The following is a 26229-nucleotide window of genomic DNA, read 5'->3' as shown; positions in this document are numbered from 1 at the left end:
AGCTGAAATATGAAAAGTAAAAAATTACAGTTTTGAGGTTTGTCCCCCTCGCTTGACATCTTGCAATGACTTCTGGGGAATCAGAAGCGTTCTCGCTGGTCAAGTCACCATCCGATGCATCCTCGATAAAAGGGGCGGATCAAGAACATTTCCGGGTATTTTTGGCGTTCTTGGTGACTTGTGTCAGAGCCTGTTTAGGAGAGCCCTGCCACTCCCTATTAAGCCCCATTTTACCGAATTTTGCTACAGTTCCACCAAAGTTCCACTGGGGTGATCGCGAGCGAGTGCATGTTGAATGGGAGTCTATGGAGCTAAACGGATAAATGTGTCTCTTTCGCCTGATTGTCGTTGAGAAATCTCCGATTTGATTGTAGTTTTTGCATGTTCAACATGGATTATAGGTCGAAAGTTGAATGAACGAGTACTTATGTCCTTTTGATTTCTTACAGGGTGAGTCGTTGTTGCCCATAACACGCTAGCATTCTGCTAATGAATGCTGATTGGTTAGTGAAGGACTGATACGACCAGAGCTCCCGCTTGATGGCATCCGAAGCGGAATCAGAATGTCAGAGCATTAGCAACATTAGCAACAACATTAGCAAGCCAAACCTCTTTCTAGCATTCATGTGTATTGACAGGGAGAGCCTAACTTGTCAGCTGTGTTGTCGATGCCCTGAGAGAAAAAAGTAAGTGACCAGAGCTTGCCGTAAAGCAGTAGCTCTGGTCGTACGATGTGTATGACGTCAATGACATTTTCAAAAGCTTTTTAGAACAGAAAGGCGACATTAAAACAATCTAACAGCCAGCAGTGTGCCTCCCCTTTCGAATTCAGAATTCAAATTACTCGACAAAAAATTATATCCTGAGAAAAGTGGATTTTGAGGGGTACCGCTCCATAGACCTCCATTCATTCTGCACTCGCTCATTAGCGCCCTCACATGGAACTTCAACCAGTTCAGAACCCGGAAGTTTCCCGAAAGTGGCAGTTCTCTCTATAGTAGACATTCTCTGCTTGTGTTCTTTGGATTGGAACCGTACTTGGGCAATGAAAGATGACGTCAAACGAGTTCGCAAGAACACAAGAACGGAAAAAACGTGGGCTGTTTATCAATCCTAACAATCTCAATTCTTTCTCCGTCCTTGCGTCCTTGCAAGACGATTCTCGCAAGGACGCTTGCAAGAATGTTCTTCAAAAGAATGTACTTGCGTTCTCAGCGTTCTTCGGATTATAATAAGTCCTTTATTATATGTTTATGAGCAGAGCTTCCCTATGGGGCGGAGCTCCACGAAATAGAACGCCCCCAGCCGACACTGCGCAATCTCACATATAGCACGTCACGCTTCTGTTTTTAAAGTAAAAAACATGTCTGGTGGGGCAGAAACGGCAAATGACCGCCATAATATTCGAGACAATAACTACCACAATAATTGCCCTGACCACCGAATGGACGTCGATATTGATACTGGACATACGGTAACAAACAGAGGAGATTTGGATACTAGTACTCAAGCTCCCTGTTCTTCAAACGGCAGTGGCGGAGAGGAGGATGAGTCGGAGGCCATTGACCGGGAGAGAGAAGCCGGGGACTCTAGTAATCAGCACGCCGCTGATGGAACTGTGCTAGGCTGCGGCAGAGAGCAAGAGGTGTCGGTCGAAATCGGAGAGACGTACTTGTGTCAAAGAGCAGATAAGACATGGCGTGAGTAGCAGTTTAACAAACAGTCCAACACAACGATGGATTATTACCTATTTGAGCTAAATTATTACAGTTTGTATACAGAAAACAGTAATACAGTAACTAATACAATTCTGTCTTTTTTTTTACACACAGATTCCGCTGAAGTTATCCAGTCCAGGCTGAACGAACAGGAGGGCAGGGAGGAATTCTATGTGCATTATGTGGGATGTAAGTAGCTACTTTTTTGGACACATTCTCCACAAGCATCATTGCTGCGCACGTCAATAAAAATAAATTGTACACAGTGTGATGTGGTTATACACAATAGTGTGTAGAGAGATGTTTCATTTAAGTTCTCCTATCAGTTTCATCAACTAGGCTATTATTACCCATTTTCTCTTTGTAATGTTTTCCCCTTCTGTCTTCAATTTCCTCAAACTCTTTCCAATTTTTCTCTCTTGACTTCTATCCAACTATTCCTATTCTGGTATCCCCATTGTCCATATGCCCAACTCCTGCTTCTCCGATTCAACTCTGCGGCTTCCGTTCAGTTAACAGGCGTTTGGACGAGTGGGTGGGCAAGGCCAGGCTTGCGCTGACCAAGACGGTAAAAGATGCAGTGAGGAAGAGCGTGGAGGGAGGTGGGGGGGGAGAGCTCGGAGAGCAACCGGAAAGGAAGATTACCCGCAACCAGAAACGCAAGCATGACGAGATCAACCACGTTCAGAAGGTAAGACTTATTTTTTTTATAAACAAGGACAGCCAGAACCCTAAATTAGCGGATTCTTGTTTACTTTGGGAGTCTTGGAACGTGGTGGTTTAAGCTCTGGTGTGGTATCCATAGAATTCAAATTGGTGTAGGTGCTTTGGACGGAGTTATTATTGCAAGTGTGTGGTACAACCTCACAACTCTTTGTACGTAACTCCGAACTCATTACACTTGTGACACAGCCAGTCTTTCATTCAAAACTTGTCATGTTTATTCATTTGGAATGTAAATATCTCTGTCAGTCACAATATGTTTTCAGTTTAGTCGTTTTAACTACCAGTGAATCCAATAACAAACAATGCAAGAAACACGTTTCAAATCTCCCTTTGAAGGGCTAAAAGTAATATGCTACAATACTGTAGAAGTCAGATTATAGTTCTCACAGTAGGCAATACACTTACATAACCCAACATTTACAGAATCTATCCTTTCCTTATTGTAACATCTATCCTATGTAATCAGGTTGTGATCAATGAAGACATCTTCTACAAGCATTTGAGCAAATGTGTTTTTATCTTTCAGATATAATTGTAACATAGGTATACTCTCAATAATCAAATGTACAGTTACTGTAAATACAGTCAAACAAATAATTAACTACTTCTGTAAATGAAAACAAAACATAACATTTTGCACATATAGGATCAAGCCATGTCTTGAGCATTTCGCCATAGATGCTCTTCCACATCACAATATATGTCGTCATTGTTCATGCATCTTGGGAAAAACCTTTTGGCATTGCAAATCCATGCTTGACATCAAGCTTGTATTTGTCCACGTGTTTAGTCCCATAGTGCCGATTCAAATGATAATCCTTCAGCACAGCAACCTGTTCTCCCCAAACTAAGCACACAGCTTTCCCTTTGACTTCAGTATACAGATACTTACTATCAACAGCATTCTGCATCAACCTTTAGTTTTTTAACGTGAGCGGACATTTTCGAGGGCTAACCAACAACTAACTCAGTGTCTCCTGTCGGTAAGGATGCGTAAGCGCACATACATAAATCGCCTGATCACTGTAGTCTTTCAGGACTACAGATTTTCTACCGCTCAACACATAAGTTAGCTCAGTACAAGTTCAAGACTAATCTACGTATTTATTACACATAGGTAAGGTGCAGGTGTCTGGTACACTCAAGTTGAGTGTATCCCTAGTGTCACAGGCATTTCCTAGTCGCACCTTACAAACAACTAACTTATGGCTATGCAGGCATAGGCAAACAGCATAATGAAAGTTTATCAATGATACAAGAAAAATAATTAATAGATCGGCATATTTCTCTTCTGGACATAACCAAGGGTTATGTTCTCATGAGCTGAATATAGCAGGGTATAGATCAAACATGTTTATTAAATTCAAAGCATTTCAAACATTATAAAAGTACTAAAGTAATCATAATCTTTAATTATTTGCAACTGATCAGTGGTCAAGGACAGACCTCCTCACCACCTATTTCTTGCTGTCAATCCTGCTCCATGTTGAAAGATATTGTCAGTGTTTACACCTCCCCTTTATATATGTTATAAATGGTGACCAATTGTGATCCCCTATGTTCTATATATCAGCAATAACGAGTATTCAACCAGACACCAGTTTCCCGCAGAAAATGTGTTAGTTGAGGTGGTGGGGGGGGGGGAGTCACGTTGGTGGGGGTTTGGAATGGAAGGGAGAAAATCGGACAACGGCTGATATCGCAATAAAAAAAATAAAACGGGGACGACGACAACGTAGTTAAGGCTACAGGCGTGTGTTGCTTTGGCGGCCGCCTTAACTGAAAAGTGCTGCGGGAAACCCTGGTGGTTTCATGGAATTTGGATGTTCATACAAACACACATTTTACATTATTAGGATGATAAACATATTTAAAATCTATAGGTTTGCCAAATGGTCCACTGACTAACCATCAAGAACAGTTGGATTAAGTGTTTATAATGTATTTAAGCAAATCTGAAGAGAAGCATATCAAAAATCTTGTATGCATTGTATTATGAAAGATATATATATATATATATATATATATATATATATATATATATATATATATATATATATATATATATATATATATATATATATATATATATATATATATATATATATAATTACTTAAGTGATTTCTTTGATACACTGATTAGGTGTTGTTAAAAAGTTACAGTGTAATTTAGGGTGTTGTACTTAGTCAAACGTGTAAAAAGAACAGCCTTGAGTTATGAGGTTTTAACACATAATTGCGATAATTGTACCATATCGTAAAAAAAAACTGTAACCAATTTCAGAGACCATACTGATTTTAAAATGTTGTCAGAGACTTTTTGGTGACAAGATTGTTGGACAATTGAATGCTAACTATGTACGACTTTGCTACATTCAGACTTGTATCAGAAGCACTGTACATTTCCGGTTGGGCATAATGTAGATTTAGGATGCTAATGTTCAGTGTTGAAAAGTCTGAAAGAGATCCTATTTTTTCATAGACATATGCCGAAATGGACCCTACAACAGCCGCCCTTGAAAAGGAGCATGAAGCGGTAAGTGTGTTTGTGTGTGTGCTTGCAATGCATGTCAGCAAATATGTTCTCAATAGTATGTTTCAAGGAGGCTACAGCTGAACCCTCGTTCTGTTTTGACCGATAGTAATCGAGTTCATAAGCGTGTCTTCTTGTCTGATCAATATGCATTTGTGAGGTGCGCGAATGGACAGAGTGGCCACTAAACTGTCGTTTCGCTGCGAGGGCCAGCCCGACGTGCACGAATACACCTGTACAAATGCAAATGAAATTTCCACTCAAAATGCTGACAAAAGTTTGATAAACGATTTCCAACGCAGCCTCCATTGGTATTCTTAAGCTGGAATGATAATACAGTGCAGTGTTTCCTCTATGGCTAAATTTCTGCCGCCACGGTATCAGAAATCAGGCTGTACAACATTTTAGGCCTTCTATCAGCAGTGATTGTTAGAGTGCATGTCGGAGAATTGCATGGACACGCACTTCACAGCGCAGTTGAGATTGTGTGTGTGCGCGCTTGAGAACTGCAAGTCGTAAACTTATGTTGTCAGTTCATTTAAGCCTGTTATTGTATAAGTCTATAGTTCTTGCAAATTTAAATCAAGTTAACTGGTGATTTTCGTTGTTTTTATTCTTCCCTGATAGCTAAATTGCACATGTCTGTTGATTCGATAGCAATTGCTGCCCTTGCTCAGGTTTGTATTTTAGGTGCATTATTATGCTGAAGTAGTTTTAATTAATAAAAAGTGGGTTTATGTTATTATTTGCTACAGAATGCTTAGCCTATCAAAATCAAATGAAGCAGGCAGTGTACATGCTTCAGAGTGGCCTACCTTAATCGATAGGCTAGGATACAATAAGTTGTTACGTCAATTATTTATTGGCTGCATTTATGCCATTTAGAACATACTTAATGAGTATGTGTCTTTAAGTAGCCTTTTTTTTGGAGCACCGAAGACCCATTTTGACCCAGGAAAAACCCTGTTTACATGGAACCCCTACTAAGTTGCCATTAGGTATCACCAGTGTTCACGTTAGCCAGGTATAATTTAAATAATCTTCCCTCTCTGCAGATCACTAAAGTGAAGTATGTGGACAAGATCCAAATTGGGAACTTTGAGATTGATGCCTGGTACTTCTCGCCATTTCCTGAGGACTACGGCAAGCAGCCCAAGCTTTGGATCTGCGAGTACTGCCTTAAGTACATGAAGTATGAGAAGAGCTTCAGATACCACCTGGTCAGTGACTCCCTGAGCCTTATCATTGGCTTGCAGCTCCCTCAACCATTGATACCCCTTTTTCACCAACATGGAACAGGTTCCGTTCCGGTTCTCACGCCCTATTAAAAATAGGGTTGGGTTCTGAAACCCGTTTCCATAGTCGAACCGGTTCCTACGCAACCGGTAGGAATCGGACCGGATTAGAACGCAAATTTCGGTTCCTCATTTCGGTTCCACTTAATGTGGTAACTAATAAATAAAACCAGGAAATCGCTTCAGTTTTTGAAAAAAATCTGTATTGCACTTTGAGCCAACTGAACAGGCTATTACATCTCTTTTTGTTCAATTGTATCCAACCTAAATCACAAATGCTCTGTAAGCATTGTTTCAATCATGTTGCTTGAAAGTACATTAAAAAAAAAAGTCAGATGTATTACTGACAAAAAAAAGTAGGAATGTTAACAAATCTCTCGTAAGACCACAGGGATCTGCTCAATGAAAAACAGTGAGTAATAGTATCATTTCTGGACAGTTTTTTTTGTTCAAATAAGCTAATTAAAATTAAGGGAGGTCAGCATATCAACATACTCACGTGACAAGCTTGCTCTTTTTTGTGAGCAAATGTTTCCTGCAGCAGAGAAGATACGTTCTGCTGGAGTGGTTGTGGCAGGAATGCAAAGAAAAGATCTTGAAAGCTTTGATAGGTTAGGGAAACACCCCTCATTTTCCTTCCACCAACCTAGGGATCTTCTTTTTAGGGCTTTTGTGGTTCAGAGAAGTACATCCGTACTTTTTTTCTCACCATCTCAATCTTTTTGTCATTGTGGGAGTTCTCCTCTTCACTGAGGCTGTCTGAGTCAGACTGGAGGAGGTTTTCTAGCATTGACTGTTGTTGCTCTCTCCTTGGAACAGAGAAACTCTGACCTCTTGTAGGTTTCCAGGACTCTTGCTGCTTTGATAGCAAGGACCAACAGTGCTTTGAGCTTCTATCCTCTGTTAAGCAGGCATAATTTGAGCTTTCTAAATCTTGGGTCTGGAGCTGCTGACAGAAGAACTGTATTGTCTTTGTCCTTGCAGAAAGTGCTGATATTCCCCCGACCTCTGTTAGATCTTTATAAGCTTTGGCTAAAAAAGCTTTTCCAGGTGTTGTTTCAAAGCTAAGGGATTGTTCCACAGACCTCTAAAGACCTTTTGCAAGTTGAGGAAGGCATGACAGTGTTGCATACTCTTGACCACTAAGGAACTCAGTTCACATTGTAAAGGCTGCAGGCCCTGGGTCAGGCAGTGACCACTGATCAGGCTTCAAGTCAAAGTACTGTTTGCTACTTGGTGTCACCTCAGGATCAGAAAGTGTGGCAGTGATTGGTCAGTGCTGCTCCAGTAGTCTCTCCACCATAAAATAGGTGCTGTTCCATCGGTTGCTGACATCTTGGATCAGCTTATGATCTGGTGTGTTCATCTACTGCTGCTTTTCCTTCATCTTTGTATGGGCCTGTTCACTTTCTTAAAATGTTCAACCAAGGTCCTTGCAGCACCCAAAGCTTTGCAGATGCTGGTCTCTTTAAGGGAACTGTTCACAATAAGCTGAAGTGGGTGTCGAGCACAGTAGACATAGACCCATTTATTTGTCTGCCAGCAATTTCATTGCAGCCACAACATTGGATCCATTGTCATGGATGACTGCTTTAATTTTGTTTACTGAAATGCTGAATTTAGCAAGAACCTCTTCCAGCCATGTTGCTATGTTTGCACCAGTAAGTTGTTCTTCAAAAGGCATTGTTGCAGTTTGAGTGTCTTCATTTTCCAGTCTTCAGTGATAAAGTGGCATGTGATACCAAGGTATGCCTCTGTAGCAAGGCTGGTCCAAATATCAGCTGTCAATGTAATAAAGCTTCTTGCATCCTGAATGGAATCTTTAACCTTTAAAAGACATCAGATTTTGTTGTCAAATTTTATATAAATATTCTCAATCTTAGTGGTTAAATTGCTGTTTAGTCATCTTTACTAAGTGTTTAGTTTAAAATCTACCCCCCAAAAAACTTGAATTTACATTAGGTGTGTGTATACCTCTTGACAGGGTTTTTCATATTTTTTTTCCTTTAAACTTGTAAAATGTGTTCTTTATGGAAGGATATATCCAGGGTTGAAAGCAGAAACAATTTCACAAAATCCTTGATCTTTCACAATGGAAAGAGGCCTCATGACTTTAACAATCATGTTCAGAATTGTCTCTCCATCTTGCTTAGTTCCAGCTTGAGCACACTCACCTCTCGCCGTTTTCATCTCCTCTTGTGCCGGGATGCCTTCGTTTTAAATGTTCATGCATCAGAATCAGAATTGAATGTTATACTAACACAGAATTTACTGTGGGAGGGAGGTGCAGACAATAAACATATACAAATCTTAAATTAAGTAAAAGTACAAAAGTTTATCTATTTATAAGAACTAAACAATCTAAAAATAAAACAATTTAAATTTAAAATATATTTACGAATTAAAATGAGCAGCATGAGTGGTCAACTTAGTGCAATCAGATACTGAGATAAGGTGGCTAATGCATAGTGTAATTGCCATTAGATGGACTTATAATAGTTAAATGAATAAATAAATGAATGAATGTCAGTGGGAGTCCTTGGCCTTGTTGGAGAGGCCAGTAGCAGATGGAAAAAAAACTGTTCTTATGGTGTGAGGTTTTGGTTCTGATGGACCGCAGCCTTCTGCCGGAGTGGAGTAGCCAGAAGAGGAAGTGTCCAGGGTGGGAGGGGTCGGCCACAATCTTCCTCGCTCGCCTCAGGGACCTCGAGGTGTGCAGATCCTCGAGGGAAGGCAGATTGCAGCCGATCACCTTCTCAGCAGTGCGGATGATACCAGACGGTGATAGAAGAGGTGAGGATGGACTCAATGATGGCTGTGTAGAAGTGCACCATCATTGTCTTTGGCAGGTTGAATTTCTTCAGCTGCCGTAGGAAGTACATCCTCTGTTGTGCTTTTTTGGTGAGGGAGCTGATGTTCAGTTCCCACTTGAGGTCCTGGGAGAGGATGGTGCCCAGGAAGCGGAAGGACTCCACAGTGTTGACTGAGGAGTCACACTAGGTGATGGGGTTGAGTGGGGCTGTGTTCTTCCTGAAGTCCACAACCATCTCCACTGTCTTAAGAGCATTGAGCTCTAAGTTGTTCTGGCTACACCAGGTCACCAGGTTGTCAGCTTCCCACCTGTAATCAGACTCGTCCTCGTCAGAGATGAGACCAATGAGGATGGTGTCGCGCGCAAACTTCAGAAGTTTGACAGACTGATGACTGGAGGTGCAGCTGTTGGTGTACATGGAAAAGAGCAGAGGGGAAAGGACGCAGCCCTGAGGAGATCCGGTGCTGATGGACTGGTAGTCAGAGACTTAGCTCAGTTTAACGCACTGCTTCCTGTCAGACAGCTTGAATTCCCAAGCAGAAAGCAGAAAGCAGGAAGCAGAAAAGTGGGAAATAAATCCACAGGAGTTGTAGTCCTGATGTTTAGAAGTACTTATCTTGTTAGAGATCCCCAGACATCTCGGCTGAACACTGAATTAACAGACAAAACAAGACAAAACAGAGCGCACCTAACGACCGAGGATGCCATCTTTCATCTCACACGGGAGATGCACGTTGAGAGCACATTGTGCTCCCATGGAAAACAAATTCCACCTAGCACACATTACATATTACAGTATTTTTTGTTAGATCTTTGGTGAAACTTTCCTACACAATACTTATTGTGGCCCGTTTGCATCCTGACATTTTTACTGCTGTTTTCTTCTGTTGGATTGCATATGGGAGGGCTGCATTAGTCTAGTGCTGCAGCGCCACACAGGTCAAATCACGTTATTGCAGCCACTTAAAATAGGTTCTATGAGATCAAACAATTTGTCGACAACAGAAATATTTGTCGAATTTTTTTTATTGTCAATGTTGTCGATAATATCAACTAATCGTTGCAGTCCTAGTGTCAACTGAAATATTTTCCCTCTGTCGTTTCGAAACGGATGTAAAATATCACACTTTCTCTGTAGTCTACCGTTAGCTAGCTACCATAAATGTAAGCTACTTTTAAAATGCCATATTTTCCCTCTGGGCTTACCAAAATGGATGTAAAAGCATATTAACCATTCACTGCATGTGATCGCTAGTAAACATATTACACTTGCTCTGCTAGTCTATCGTTACCTAGCTAGCTTTTAGTGCATTTAAAATGCCTAAAGCAAAGCTGTCAACTGTGGCTGTATTTCACAGCCAAGGATTCCGACATCGCAAAATGCAACAAATGTTTCAAAACGATTAAGTGCGAAGGGGAAGCACGTCAAATTTATTGAACCATGAGGGGACACACGGGATACTTCCTCTCCCCAATTTATCCCATTTCAAACTCATACCTGTGTGTACAGGCCTCTTCGAAAACCATCTGAGAGAGTTTTCTTCTGTGCAGGACATGCCATAAGTCAGGAGAGGTGTTGTATCTTGCCAGAGAAGGCAAATATGGTAATTATTCTGCAAAAGAACTGCTAAAGTTTGAAGCTGGGCTAGTTAGCATACCAACTCCACATTTGTTTTGTTGTTACTTGTTAATAGTGTAACTGTAATTTATTGTTAAATGATTGTAGTTGTGTGTTAGGTGACTTAGTGTTTCCTCTAGGATTTTTTTTAGCAGTGGGGGCAGGTCTGTCCGACACAAAGTTCTTACCCTAACCCTATATTTCGGAGCAGGTTAATGTAATAGTGTAACAGCTAATGTAATATTGGACATATTTTCGTCCTATTTGGTGGCAGACAACTGGGAAAATGTAGTCTTTATACCGGCTCGAGAATTACACGGATTATACAAATAATTCAATTTAAAAAGACCAAAAAGGTCGAGGAGGACAGCCTGTAAGAGAGAAAGCGATTCCCCATTGATCTGTCACATCAGAATTTTGATTTGGGGCACAAAAGTCTTGAAATTTGAGTGAGAATGTTGCCCGGTAGACCGCATAGAATTAGGCAGCAGCCATGTCTTCACGTCATGTCACAAAGTTCATAATTTTACAGTTTTACAGTCAAATCTACACCCAAAAAAGTTGAGCAGGCAAGCTTTCAAGAGATATGGGAATTCAGCTTTTTGCACCTAAAATACAAACGTGAGCAAAGGCAGCAATCGCTATTGAATCAACAGACCTGCAATTTACTGTAGCTAGCAGCGGAAGAATACAAACAAAAATCACCAGTTAACTTAATTTAAATTAGCAAGAACTATAGACTAATATAATAACAGGCTTAAATGAACTGACAACATGAGTTATACAATTTACAGTTCTCAAGGACGCACACACGCAAACTCAACTGCGGTGTGAAGCGCGTGTCCGTGCTATTCTCCGACATGCACTCTAACAATCACTGCTGATAGACGGCCTAAAACGTTGTTTAAAATGTTAATATATTGTAAAAAAAAACTATGAAAGAGCCTTTCTTTTATGTCATTTTTCAGTTTTTCAAGAATCTGAATCGTTTTGAAAGTACCGGTTTGGCATCGGAATCGTAAAAATCCAAACGATACCCAACCCTAAATATAAACCTTTCTGAGCAGTTTGACCAAACATAAATTGGTTTGGAACCCAAAAACTTTCTTCCCAGCTGTTACCAAAAAGTAGCAGGTTCTCCTTGACCTGAAGTGCGAATCATGACGACATCAGTAAGTAGCACAATATTAGTAAGCTGTATGCTGAATTAGTCGAAGAGTTGGCCAATGCTAGGTTCACTCAACGCAAAAATAGATAATAAACAAACTGAAAAAATCGCCACCATTGATGACTTGATTGATCCTTGATAACAATGGTTCCGCTCATAACTGGTGGAAACTGGTTTGCTAGATAACATCAAGGTTTTAACAATCCTTAACAGAACCAATTCTATAACAAGAGATCATTAAAGATCTCTTGTTAAAGGGGTATATGCAGAATGGGACTAGCCTGAAAGAGACCCCTCTGAATACCGGTTATGTTGGAGAGTCTGAATAGACACATTTTGGGTCACCTCAACAGTACACGCATTTGGGAGGACTATAGAAGAAATATAGGGGAAACATACCACTGTTTACATTTAGTCACTGTTAGTTCTAGAACTTACTATTTCAACACATTGTCATTGCTACCTAAGAAACCCATGAACCTGCGCCTCAGCCTTTGGATGATACTGTTCAGTAATGTTCAGCAATGAGTTAAGGGTAGCATGAGCATGACCGTCTTTTTTCCTATATAGACTTATTTTATATAAATGTACAAAATACCTGCTGTACTACTTTGTTTGTAATTGTTTCTTTGTTGATTCACTGCTTCCTCCATGGCCTGAAATGACAATATATTTGATCTAACAACCTTTCATTGCCTCTGGTCCCTCCTTTCATCTCAAATGTCCATGCTAGTCCCAGTGCCAGTGGAGGCAGCCTCCAGGGAAGGAGATCTATAGGAGGAGCAACATCTCTGTGTATGAGGTGGATGGACGCGACCACAAGGTGAGGGAAACCACTGTTGTTGTGTGTGGTAGAAAATTCTAGCTGGTCTGTGTAGATATGAATAGTCGAAGATGGCGGTTGCAATTTAATTTATTAAGACTATACAATTTCATATGATTAAACAAAGTACTTTGTGATCAGTCATTAACGAAGGAGGTGCCATCTACACAGATCGTTCGTAAGAGTGATAGCGACCATCACACATGTTCAACCTTATATAAACTTTAGATCAATGGCATTCTGTAAGGTCTATCAATCAATGTAGCAAACTCTGTGATTGGCTAACTCAACTTAGTGACAGCTTAAAACAATACATTTCCACCAAGAGTCCCAAAGTTCTTTGTTGTCACAGCTCTCTCCAGAGCAGTAGATAATAAAGCCACAGGGGTTGACCAATCAAATGGTCAACTGTCCTTTGTGTGAACATCTTCAAACAAGAACTTAATTAACATCACCTATGAAACAGGAAGAGTCAGGGCAGCTTGATCCATTTATCCATCTCACCACAGGTGATAAGAACAATACAACCAAACCCACATTGTCCTTAGACCAACTGTCTCTTCCCCCCAGGTGACAAGAACTCTTTCAGGTCACCCAGACTTCCTGTCTCTTACCAATGAACATAGAAGATTATAGATTTCATACACATACATATATGCATATGACCAAAATGTCTACAACATGTGTTCAAAAATAAAGGCCATAAACTTAACCCGTCCAACCCTGACCAGATTTGTATTTTATAGTTTCTACCATTGCTTAATTTAAAAAAAGGTTTTCTTAGTCTGTTGACACACATTTTGAAATGCTCGTTTATGCAAATTCACTTCACATTTAATTTGGATGAGACTTGTATTATGTATTACCTGTCTCTTTCACGTGTTTCTCTCTTCATAGATATACTGTCAGAACCTCTGTCTCCTGGCCAAGCTCTTCCTGGACCACAAGACGCTGTACTTTGATGTAGAGCCATTTGTCTTCTACATCTTGACCGAAGTCAACAGGCAGGGGGCGCACATAGTGGGCTACTTCTCCAAGGTAGTTACAGAGCTTCCATGGGGCCTATAAATTCAAATGTGAATTTGAAAAGTAAAGCAAAATAAAGGCTCAATAGATGGAGGAGGTCCTTTGAATTAAGTGCAATTAGCCCATCTCTCATTTTATACACCCAGCAAGAGCAATAATGTTTAGCAATAAATGCTGGATTAATTATGAAAGCTAATCAATTGGTTTGTGTGTTGGGTTGGCAGGAGAAGGAGTCCCCAGACGGAAATAATGTGGCTTGTATCCTCACCCTGCCCCCTTACCAGCGCAGAGGCTATGGAAAATTCCTCATAGCATTCAGTAAGTGGAACAACAAGAACACAGTCCCTCTCAACACAGACACATATTCCCTTATCTTTAAAATAAATAATTCCCATTTTGTTTTCTAAGTATTGTGTTTGACAGAGGCCAATCACTTGTAATTGTGCATCAGTTGGGTTAAATTATAAATCACTCCAGCTCTCTCTTTCTCCCTGCTTCTCTCTCTCCTATCCAATTGTTTCTACCTTCCAATTGGCCACTTGGTTTCCTCCATCTCTCATGTTCTGCTTCTGTGTATCCATCTACCTATTCACCCTAATTCTCTGTTTGTTTTTTACCCCTCGCTGTTTGTACCCCTCTCTCTTGCCCTCCTGTCTAGGTTACGAGCTCTCCAAGCTGGAGAGCACAGTGGGTTCTCCTGAGAAGCCGTTGTCTGACCTGGGCAAGCTGAGCTACAGGAGCTACTGGTCTTGGGTGCTGCTGGAGATACTGAGAGACTTCAGGGGCACGCTGTCCATCAAAGACCTCAGGTACACACACATGCGCATGTGCACATAGCAGTAGGCACACATTCATGTCAGTGTGCTCAAGGGAACAGCCACAAACCATCAGGTTTACAAACGCACACTTTTGTTTGCTTACCCTTAAGACATAATTCACTCCCAAAAAGAAGAGACGGACAAAAATAATAATAAATATAGCTGCAAGCAGCAATGAGGTGGCCAAGCAGTCAAATGACCCATAAAACACTTTAGAAATCCTCAGAACAGGGTTCCGAGTGCATGCAGCAAGTTTGGTGTGAATCCATCAAAGATTTGCTGAGATACGACCCAACTTCCTGTTTGCTGGCTTAATGGCACATTTTGATTGAATGAACCGGGCAAACGGTTCTGAAAATCAAAAAATAATGTGATGGCCTTTGTCAGGCTTTGTCTGAAGATAATCTCTGCCAAATTTGGCTAAGATTGGACAATATGTGTAGGAGGAGTAGAGAAAAAACGTTTTTAATTAATTCAAAATGGCGGCCGCATCAATTCGGCTATTATCACAAATGATGATGGGTCACACACGGGACGTCCCAAGATATCATGAGACAAAGGAATCACTTAATAAAGGCAAACAAATCAACAGTTATTGGCCAAAACACATTTTTGCTTCCTGCGGCCACACCCAGTGATCACATGACACCAAATAGTTTGGACAGCTACAGAAGAGCCTGGGTCTGAGTCATCATACTAAGTTTGGTTTTGATTTCTCAAGGATTTGCTAAGATATGACCCAACTTCCTGTTTGGTGTCTTTGCTGCCGATTTTGATTGTCTGTACCGGACAAACGGTTTTGAAAATCAAAAATCCCTTCAAACTGTTTAGTGAGGGTTTCTGTGATGATGATGTGGACTAATTCTGGGGAAGATTTGACACAAAATTTAAGGAGGAGAAGCGAAAAAAACTTTTTTCACAAAATTCAAAATGGCAGTAAATCCTTATCACCGGAAATTGACTTCATAGGGTGTGTTGAATTCAACTTGAACCAGGGAATCCAACGGTACCTCGTTTTTGAAAATCGGTCATACGGTTCAAAAGTTACATGTGTAAACACAAGTCCAACTTTGACCCGTTGGTGGCGCTAGAGTGCTCCAATGGGAGACATGAAACTTGGTGAATATAAAGAGGGGACTGTGTTTAATGAGTTTGCCAAATTTCACAACTTTTTTACCATACGGTTCTAGGGGCTGCCATAGACTCCAATGGCAGAAGAAGTGTTATAATAATAATAATAGTAAGAAAAGGTAGAAACACTTAAGTGGCTTCGCCGCTTTGCGGCTTGGCCACCAATAATACAACCCTCTACGGACACAATAAAGCTTGAGTTGCCATTGGCTTGTACATTTTTTGTTTTACTCGGTGGATGGACTTTTTACATGAAATGCATGTACAACAATGCAACTGAAAAAAGTACATTATCTGTCCAAATTATTCTTTATGTTGCATATGGATTTAATCTAAAAAAATTTTAGCAAATGGCTTTCTCTTGCCACTTGACTTCAGCCACCTCTCCACAGCTGATGATGGATGCAAGCAGTATAATTATTTTAATCCGAGGATGTTTGTAGAGTTGATGTGAACGCAATCACCAACGATTTCTCACAAATTAATTAACTCTTCTAACACTGAGTTTTCTTAAATGCGATTCCCCTTGTGTTTTTTTAAGGAATCGCATTTGAGACAACTCTGGCCGATTTACGACTGCTATTTCGAGTTCGGAAAGTCTTCTGAAGTTCGAACAAATCCCAGATGAGAACTTTCACGAATGCCAAATATTTTCCTAAATCCAATTCAGAAGAAATTCCTTCTTAAATTCTTCTTAACTGCGTTCGAGAATGAGGCCCAGTAATCTTAATTTGTCTTGATAACAAAAAAGATTAAGCGTTTTCTGCTTAGATTGGAATTGTAGCTTTTTTGCATCCATCTCTTTGTGAGATAAATCTTATCGAGCGACAAATCTAGTGACTTTCTGTTACTTTGGCAACCTCTGTTTTTGTTGTTGAGCAGCAGTAAAATAACTGTAATAATTGTACATCTGTTGTTATAGTTGGCGAAGGTACGTCATTGAAATCTGCGCTCTGGCTAATTAAAGATAATTTTTTGTCGCCTGGCTTGAAATTTGGTCGCATATGCGAGTGATTTTCTCGCATTGTAGAGGGTTGTCTTTATGTATATAGCACATTTCATACAATAATTGCAGCTCAAAGTGCTTTACATAAAATCAATAGAAACAATATTATAATTAATACAAGTAATAAAAACCCTTCTGAACACAGGCCGTGCGGTAATCCAGAACAATCTCCGACTATTTGCAGAGCGGTCCACCTATGTTGCTCAAGCCTTTTGATTAAAATCTGAAACCCACAATCTCAGACCTTTTGCAGAGCAGTCCAGAACTTACACTGCCTGGCCCCCCAAAAATTCACCACCTAGATTGAACTAAGCAAATAGGTAAGAGCCTCCCATTGGATAATTACTGCATGGGTGATTTATGTTTAAGCTGGCAACAAGTTATTCCACCCTAACTGATGCAGTGAATACTAGCTTTTCATTTCTTAAACAACCATGTCAAAGGACACATCCTATGGTCGTGGAAAATATTTTTATCTCTTTCAGAAGGGTCACATTATTGGCATGCATCAAGCAAAGAAAACATCTAAGATTAAGAGATTGCTGAAACTAATACAATTGGGATAAGAACTGTCCAATGAATTGGAAGAATGGAAGAAGGTCATGTGGTCTGATGAGTCCAGATTTACCCTGTTCCAGGGTGGTGGGCAGTGCTATGATCTGGGGTTGCTGCACTTGGCCAGGTCTAGGTTCAGCAACGTTATGCACCCAAAGAATGTGGTCAGCTGACTACCTGAATAAGCTGAATGACCGGGTTATTCCATCAATGGATTTGTTCTTCCCTGATGGCACAGGCTTATTCCAAGATGACAGTGCCAGGATTCATCGGGCTCAATTTGTGCATTGAGACATCATTTTCACACATGGATTGGCCACCACAGAGTCCAGACCTTAGTCCCTTTGAGAATCTTTGGGATGTGCTGGAGAAGACTTTGCGCAGTGGTCCAACTCTCCCATCATCAATACATGATCTTGGCAAAAAATGAATGCAGCTCTGGACATAAATAAATGTTCTGACATTGCAGAAGCTTATCAAAACGATGCCACAGCGAATGCGTGCCGTAATCAAAGCTAAAGGTGGTGCAACGAAATATTAGAGTGTGACTTTTTTTTTTGACAGGCAATGTATGTTGCCCAAGCCTTTTGATTCAAATCTAAAACGTACAATCTCAGACCTTTTGCAGAGCAGTCCAGAATCTATGTTGCTCAAGCCTTTTTATTACAAGCCGCAGTATTTCGAGGCACAGTCTTTGTGGTTTCCCGATATAAATAAAATGTTACAAAACATGTAACAAAACACAGGCCGCTTTGTGGGAATCCAAAACACAATCAATAAAAACAATAATACAAGTCAAAACACAAGCCGCAGTCTTTGCAGGGAGCCAAAAAAATCTATAAAACAATAACGCAACTCATAAAAGTAATAAAAACCCTTCTGAAATAAAATGTATTAAATGCTTTGGCAAAAAGATAGGTTTTAAGCTGTCTTTTGAAAATGTCTAGCGTGTTTGCTTCCCTAATATTTTTGGGTAATGTGCTCCATAGTTTTTGGCGTAATTGACAAAGGCTGCATCACCAATTGTCTTATGACTGGCTAGCTGCAGAGTTTTGAATGAGCTGTAGTCTTTCAGTGTTTTTTTTTGGAAAGACCAGCAAAAAGTCAAAGGACAAATACAGCTTTACTTGACACACACCCTGACACATACTTACCTAGATAGAATGTGGTCTCACCCAAACGGAGAGACATACACACTCGGAATACTGTCAAGCACAGCTGCTTAACCCTGACCCCCTCTCCCAAACAGCCAGATGACCAGCATCACCCAGAGTGACATCATCAGCACGCTGCAGTCCCTCAACATGGTGAAATACTGGAAGGGCCAGCATGTCATCTGTGTCACTCCCAAATTGGTCGAGGAGCACCTTAAGAGTGCACAGTACAAGAAGCCGCCCATTACAGGTGGGTAGTCATACACATTTACAAACATAAGTTTTTCTCTGAGATCACGAGGGATTGGTACAACATTTGACTGTAGACCAAGAGTTCCGAAGTTCTAACCTACCCGAGTGCACTGCTTTGGGTAAAAGGTGTCTGCTAAATTAATGTTACATCATAATTAAAATTACATTAATACATCATGTGTCGCTTTTTTAGTCTTGTGACTTTTTTCTCTTGATCAACTTACCTTTCATTGTTGTATTTAGTTTTGCCTTAGCTGGCAAGTGTGTGAGTAATGATCTTACAAAGGGGATGTACTAACCTTCTGTGCTGCTGTGTGTGCCTCTCTGTTTAAAGCACTTCATGTGTTTTGTTGCCCCCTACAGTGGACACCGTGTGTCTGAAGTGGGCTCCCCCGAAACACAAGCAGGCCAAGTTCTCTAAGAAGTGATAGAACCAGTCCCACCGTGTCCAACATCTAACAAAAGCATGTAATTTTTCCAATCTCAGCCATCTTGTCGTCATTCTTTTGAATATCAAACTATTTGTTGTAAAAAGGAACCAACATATGTACATAGCAGTGATGTCCAAGTCATTCATTTCATTTTTTTAATAAACAAGAATAGTGATATTCAGTTCAGTTTTGCTTGTCTTTCTCGTGGGTTTGCAATTTGGCTCGTTATGGGAAGCAGTGCTTTCTTCTATTTTGAAAGATCTATAGCAACATGATTCTGTATCTACAAAATGTGTATTTACCTGTCTCTTCCCAAAAAATGGACAGCATAAAGATGGTGAAATATAAAGAACATAAAAAACACATGGTGCAATCTGCGAGACAACAGAATATTGTCAGTCTGCATTGTCAGTAACTTGAATGGGAAAACTAGTGCATAGGTCTGACTGTTGTCAATCGATAGACTCCTGGCTTTATGTCAGATAACACTGTTGGTGTTGTATTTCACAACGTGAACATGTTACACATTTTATTCATGAATTCCCATGAGTCATCAGCCCTTCAGGAAATGTTGCCATGGCAATAAAAAATATCCCAAAGGAGAAGGACTTCTGTTGGAAAGCATTGGACTCCCTATTAATTAGTCTGAATGAAACTGGAGACTATTACAAGGACATAAATAATATTATGTCCACTGCAAGTGGATGATTGTTATTGTACCTATTTGTTATTGTACCTATTTGTTTTAGGAATATAAGCTTTAAAGATTTTGGCGATACCATAATTGTAGGTTGGAAAATACAAAAAGTACATAAAGGTTTGATTTGGTGAAAAGTATGTAAAGAGAGAAATCTTTAGGCTAATATAACTTTTTTTTCAGTGTTATACCGTATATCCGTATCTGTCTACCAGCAGTGAGGTGAGGAAGGGAGGGGCCAGAAGGAAATTTGAGTGCTCTGATTAGCCTACTCTGTTCAGGTGAAAATGCAGGTGATTTTTCCTCTACAGGTTGGACTACATTCTTCTACCGAAACTCTGTCTGAAAGTATAGTGGCTACAGACTGGTTTCTATTTCACATTTCATTGATGTGTTACAGTAATGGAGGACAAAACTATTTTTTATTAGTTTGCTTGAGACGTTGTTACTTCCATTTATGAGTTGGCTACCGACTCAGCATCCCAGGTAAGCACCCACTACAGGAAGTATAAATATATTTCTTTATCCAATCTTAAGTTAAAATAGGTGACGTGTTCATCCACAAACTGTTAGCCATTAGGCTTTGTATTCATTATTTTTTTTATCACTAGTATTTTTGTACAAGAACCAATGTACAAACAATTTATGTTACAAATACAGAATTGTCCCCCAAAAAAGTTTTGTCCCTGACAGATAATTACCACAATGAATCCAGGTATCCAGGTATTTATTGTTTTGGCAGCAACAAGTAAGTGCTTGTTAAGTTTGTTCAACCTTTTAATATCTACATTAAGAACTCACCAGAATAAACTATTAATAGTTAAGAATTTCAATTCTCATGCATCTCCTTATTCCTTACCTAGGCTTGGGAAGATGTAGAGCACAAGGTAAAGTTGTTTAGAAATCTACATCTGTGTATTTAATGTGACAAGAGCAAGGCATTTGTCTTTATAATGGGTGTTTGTGCACAGCCACCCTGTATCTATGTATTTAATAATCCCCTCCTTCTCCTCAGAGTGTGGTAAAGCTCCTCTGGGAAATCGTATTGTGGGAGGAATAGATGCGCCAGATGGGGCATGGCCGTGGCAGGTTGACATCCACTTAGGCACTAGTGGTCACGTGTGTGGTGGCACACTCATTGCCAGCAACTGGGTGCTCTCTGCCGCCCACTGTTTTCCCAAGTAAGATGGCCATTTAAAGTAGACAGAGTGTCTTCTATATGACAAGGAGTGAAATGACAGTTCTGTGTGTATAAGGTGTCTTGTCAGTCTTTGTCTATTTTTGTCATTGGCTCTTTTTACTTCCTACTTCATTATGTATTATTCATACTTCCCTAATTCACAGAGTTTGAATGTTTGTTTTGGATCAACTGCAATAGAATAGCCAAAAACTGTAGAAAGAGGGCTAGAAAAAAGCTTCCCAAACCTCTTTGAATGTGAATACAGAAGAAAGCACTGTGTAAAAGGTTTTTGTAATCAGTGAAAGCAAGTCTGACATTTTGACATTGTTTTCATAGACTTCATGAAGTGTCCTTATGTGTCAGTATTAGAGGTGTAAGTAAACAATATCTCGTGTACAACAAAAAAATTACAGAAAATGTTTTGGAAAGAAATCTGTTAATTTCATTTCAGTTTCATAAAAATTTAGTTCAAAATATAGTGATACGTATTGTATCATGAACCCAGTATTGTGATATGTATCAAATTGTGAGCTGAGTGTATCGTTATACCCCTTCTCACTATGCTTTTACCAGTGGGATTTCCACCATCACAGAAGGAATTTATGAAAGTGTTTGTGAATTTAAAGATTCAACATTGAAACAACTTCAGTCCATCAAATTCTTGTCTCTCTCTCTCTCCTCCTTACAGAATATCGGAAATTTACTCTTACAGCTTCTATGTGGGCCGGCACAAACTCAATAGCTACAACCAGTACGAGAGCCACCACAGTGCCATCCGAGTAGTTGTGCCCCCTGACTACGTGGACCCCCAGACTGGCAGGGACCTGGCACTGGTGCAGCTAGCTGAACCTGTAACCTGGAGTGTGCGTGTGCAGCCCATCTGCCTGCCTGTCAGTGGAATGGCCTTCACTGAGGGTACACTGTGCCATGTCACAGGCTGGGGAGACACTCAGGAAGGAGGTGGGTACTGGAGGAAGAGTTAAGTGCACAGGATGGTGTGAATGTCTGCACTTTACTTGAAGGTAATGTTTGAATGAAAATGTTATCTATGTTTTCCAATCAGTTTTGCTTGATTATTTTATTCTAAAATCTTTGTTACTTTTATCTTGAAAGTGGAATGGCCTTCATACAACTTGATAGAGCCCTGAATAGGTACAAACCGTGACTGCTACAACAATATCAAAAGTACATAGCAGAGGAAATGTGCATTTCAATTCATAACATACAAGTTAACAAAAAACGCACGTTATACGACAAACGTCAAATTCGGATTAATTGATAAAAGGATATAAGTGTTGTGGAGGAATAAAAAGCAATTAAATCTAACCACACAATAAGGAAAATTAAAACACACAGAGCCACGGTAGGTCTTGAAGGAACTGTTGGGTGTTGGAAGTAGATTTCGAGAGTAAAATGAGAGAACAGCAAATTATAGGGTGTAGCGTTCTTTTATTGTGGAGTTGCTCTTAATGAGAAAAAACAAGGGCTGGCATACAAAAATTAGAATTGATGTAAAAGGAGTGTGCTTTATGCTAGGGATTTTAAATGAGGCTGGGAAAGAAGTCTCGTCTTAGGGGGGATGAAGAGTGAGAACATTTAATGGTTTCACCGAAACAGGCTTAACAGATATCCATTTTCGTAGTACTTTTGTCATTGCTATGCAATGAAACTAATTCAAATCACTGTATTGACACAACATGCACACACATTCCTTTGTTTAGATGAGTACAAAGTGGTCATACTGTTATATCAAAACCTTTTTTTTTGGTGTTGTACTGTATACATAACTGTACATTATGATGATTATGAGAGTCACAAAATCATACATCATACTAATATAATATCATGACAAACATTTGAGTTTGATTTGGTATGTAACAAACCTTTCCCTCTCTTTTGCCTTGAAACAGTGTCCTTGTCAGGGGTAGGAACTCTCCAGCAAGTCAAGGTACCTATCATTGAACAGAATTCCTGTAACAGTATGTATAAGGTCCAATCATACTACTCAGAGACAGTGGACATCCTGCCAGATATGATCTGCGCTGGATTCAAGGATGGAGGCAAAGACTCGTGTCAGGTAGCCCTGTTTCTATCTGCCTGCACATGCACACACGCATACTTGCACAAACACACCAAACTTGTCTTACACTTACAAATAAGAAATACATGTTCTCAGCTCATGCACCTCTGCAATATTATGCATGGTTATTTACTGTCAAAGGTATGTGCACATGAAGGCACATTGTGAGGGAAAGTTACAATCTATCTTTCACTGCCTCACGCTTTTTTCCAGGGAGATTCTGGTGGGCCACTTGTCTGCCCCGCAGGGAACAGAACATGGGTCCAGGCTGGGGTGGTGAGTTTTGGACTGGGGTGTGCCCAGCCTAATCGGCCTGGGGTCTATACCAAGGTATCTGCTTTCACTGACTTAATTAAATCAACAGTCTCGAATGCCCAGCTTATAGGTGGGGGATTCCGGATAGAGGCCAATAAGGTTTTGGTGCTGGGATATTTCTTGGTTTTGGTGTTGCTGGGGAGATAAACTGCAAAATATACACATCAACTAAACATCTAAAACTGTATTTCTCAAAAAAAAAATAAGATGAGAGAAAGGTTTTACCTAATCAGCTCCAATGTGTGCTGTATGTGAACTACACAAACGTGGACCGTATTTCTCCCATTAAACGTTGCAGCGTTTATTACATTTAGTCATTTAGCAGATGCTCTTATCCAGAGCGACTTACAGTAAGTACATGGACATTCCCCCCGAGGCAAGTAGGGTGAAGTGCATCATTTTTGCATTGCGGGGAATTGATCCGCCAACCTTCTGATTACTAACCCAACTCCCTCACCGCTCAGCCATCTGACTCCCGTTTATTACATAATGTTCATTTTTGGTGCGGCATTTATTTGAGGGCAGCGTTTAATTAGTAAGAGAGATTTAGTGAATTGTAGCTGCTGTGCGGCCATAGACGAAGATTAGACAAGGTCACACACAAAGCCTAGTGTAAAATTGAAGCCGCATGTCTACATTGTGTAGAAATCTAAAGCAGCATGCTGAAACGTTCTTACACTTTAGATTTAAAACAGAAAGCTGTGCAGAAATACTCGCCAGCAGCAACAGATCAGCAACAGATCTGTAGCACGCAAACTTGGGGTTTATGAAAAGCGAAGTCAACTATATATATATAAGCTATATTGTACACTTGTGGTTTACTTGTGTAATAAATACTGTGTTTTAATTCAACCAATTAAATAAAAAATAAAACAAATTTGGGTGCAGCGTTTAATCGAGGGCGGAGTTTATTAATCAATGTTAATTTTGGGTGCAGCGTTTATTCGAGGGCGGCGTTTAATCAAAGAAAAACAGTATATACAATAATTTCATTGACAGAAAAGGTTGTGGGGGAAGAATTATGTGATAATTGTCTACAAACCGATTTATATTTCCAATTTGCACATAAAGACTAAATGTAGCAAAGCAAAACTTTTTTTATGACTAGAACAGAAAAGGTCAATGCAACATTAATCAGCTGCTAATAATGACCCTCTTATCAGGTGCAAACCAGTCTCAATTAATTCACTCAAACCTCTTAAAAAGAAGGAATCTGCCGAAGATAAACTTTTTTTTACAGTTTCAACATTATCTAAACTGTAAGTGTGCAATTGTTAATACTGTTTTATGGGACATCACAACTCTATTGCATGTCTGCCGAAAGTAACTGACACAAAACATTTACTATAATTCATGCTTCAAAACCAAGTTATTGTGTCAGTAAATTGGCCAATGCCATCAAAATAAAAAGTGTTGTGTCATTGTGTGAGCCGTACTGTTCAAAATGTGTTGATGTTTTTTCACCATAGCAGTCAACCCTCTAAATGTTTGTTATATACAAATTATTATCTTTTTTCTTTAATCTTTTTTTTGTTCACTCTTATTCACAATACTTATTGTACGACACAATAATGTCAGTTTTGTCTTTCTGAATGCTATTGTATATCACAGTGAGCTTAGATACTTATTTCAACAGTTGGTACAAGTTTACTGGGAAAAATCAATACTGTAGTACTCAGAAATAATGATGTATTTTGTATGTATACAGTTCATTTGTTTTTATAGCAATGTGTTACTTGTAAACATAAAATTCACATTTGCATGCCCATGTTTACATATGCCTTATATGTTAACTCATATATAGTGAAAAGAAAATTGACACACAATGACAATGAAAAAAAAAGTTTGATTGGTAAGATTGTGATTTCAATTTGATTACTATGTTACCTGGTAGGTAATATGTCAATTTAACAGGCATCAAAAACATTCCCACGTCATAGATATTTATGTAATATGTAGGTCTGACAGATTTTTATACTTGAATGGATCGTTTTGCATGTGATGACTCATACGACGAAAGAATGTTTAGAAGCTGAGAAAAGTATCACAGTTTCAATGAGAATCAACTCCTCGGTTTTGATCGGCAGGCCATGTGCATGCAGATATTGTGCACAATTGTAGACAGTTGAAAGACTACTTACTCTTTTGCACATGTGCCAAAACACGTGCAAATTGCTTAAATGAATAAGAAATTCAAATCTGGTGTGCCCATTTATTGTTCAGAGATTTGAACTTACTGTTTTGAAAATAAATATTCTCAATCGAGAATAGCCAAAGTGATTGAGAAAAACTGTAAAAACGTATGTTTAATACTCAAGCTTTTGTTTTTTAAATATGGAGGAAAGTCCCAAGGCTGAAATTTGGTTGTTTGGTTACTCTTACAGAACTGTTTCCATGTTGTAACCTACATTTGATGCCTCCCCACTTAAGTCACAAGAGGGGACTAAAGATCAGAAATAATTTGTTTGAGAAATGTATGTGTGTAAAATGTATTTTGAACATTAGTTGTATTTTCCCCCATGTGTCTGATGGGCACTGCATTATGATGCGTTGTGAATGATTCAGTTCTAACTCTGTAAACGGCTCAACAAACCATTACACCATAATCGTGTCATTTTTCTACACTTCATATGTCATCGCATTTTGACATCTGCTGGTCAATTCATGGCAAAGCGACTGTATGATTGAAGGGATGGAGTCCTCGAAGTCAAGTCCTCAGAATCAGGTTTATTAGCCAAGTAAGTTTACACACACAAGGAGTTTGCTTTGGTGGGCAGGTGAATACAATAAACAATTGATAAACAAATACGAGTATTAAATTGGCTGCAGTCTTTTAGTATAAAATGTTTAAACATTTAAAACAAAATGCTAACAATTCAGAATAATTTATA

General features: G+C 39.5%; 2 protein-coding genes and 1 pseudogene across 3 annotated transcripts; all 3 read left to right on the top strand.

Annotated features, from left to right (window-relative positions):
• Positions 1-1330: 1330 nt before the first annotated feature.
• kat8 (K(lysine) acetyltransferase 8) lies at positions 1331-19247 on the top strand. 2 transcript variants are annotated; one of them, XM_084676924.1, is made up of 11 exons: positions 1331-1700; positions 1833-1907; positions 2231-2409; positions 4927-4980; positions 6033-6197; positions 12604-12693; positions 13591-13731; positions 13944-14037; positions 14378-14528; positions 18479-18633; positions 18999-19247. In XM_084676924.1, exons 1-11 carry the CDS (start codon positions 1364-1366, stop codon positions 19061-19063), a joined length of 1506 nt encoding a protein of 501 aa, XP_084533050.1. In that variant the 5' UTR covers positions 1331-1363; the 3' UTR covers positions 19064-19247. The 2 variants fall into 2 exon arrangements, with proteins under 2 accessions (XP_084533050.1, XP_084533051.1); XM_084676925.1 differs by lacking the exon at positions 6033-6197.
• Positions 6204-12597, top strand: LOC146253769 (uncharacterized; annotated as a pseudogene).
• A 1221-nt stretch (positions 19248-20468) lies between the features above and the next one.
• Positions 20469-25931, top strand: LOC146253767 (serine protease 33). Its single transcript, XM_084676931.1, has 6 exons — positions 20469-20511; positions 20627-20650; positions 20779-20944; positions 21632-21903; positions 22854-23020; positions 23237-25931. Exons 1-6 carry the CDS (start codon positions 20469-20471, stop codon positions 23483-23485), a joined length of 921 nt encoding a protein of 306 aa, XP_084533057.1. The 3' UTR covers positions 23486-25931.
• Positions 25932-26229: the final 298 nt, after the last annotated feature.

Source organism: Hypomesus nipponensis, chromosome 17 (genome assembly GCF_054491055.1).
Source record: "Hypomesus nipponensis isolate SF chromosome 17, ASM5449105v1, whole genome shotgun sequence".
NCBI lineage: Eukaryota > Metazoa > Chordata > Actinopteri > Osmeriformes > Osmeridae > Hypomesus > Hypomesus nipponensis.
Note: the sequence above shows the minus strand (reverse complement) of the source record. Positions and strands in the feature narration are given on the sequence as shown.

Bases quoted from the DNA above. Each gene is read 5' to 3' on its own strand.
- kat8 (XM_084676924.1), top strand. From the start codon at position 1,364: ATGTCTGGTGGGGCAGAAACGGCAAATGACCGCCATAATATTCGAGAC. The intron at 13,732-13,943 runs GTAGTTACAGAG...TTGGGTTGGCAG, and splicing joins TAGTGGGCTACTTCTCCAAG to GAGAAGGAGTCCCCAGACGG. The intron at 14,529-18,478 runs GTACACACACAT...TCTCCCAAACAG, and splicing joins CTGTCCATCAAAGACCTCAG to CCAGATGACCAGCATCACCC.
- LOC146253767 (XM_084676931.1), top strand. From the start codon at position 20,469: ATGAATCCAGGTATCCAGGTATTTATTGTTTTGGCAGCAACAA. The intron at 20,651-20,778 runs GTAAAGTTGTTT...CCTTCTCCTCAG, and splicing joins GGGAAGATGTAGAGCACAAG to AGTGTGGTAAAGCTCCTCTG. The intron at 20,945-21,631 runs GTAAGATGGCCA...TCCTCCTTACAG, and splicing joins GCCGCCCACTGTTTTCCCAA to AATATCGGAAATTTACTCTT.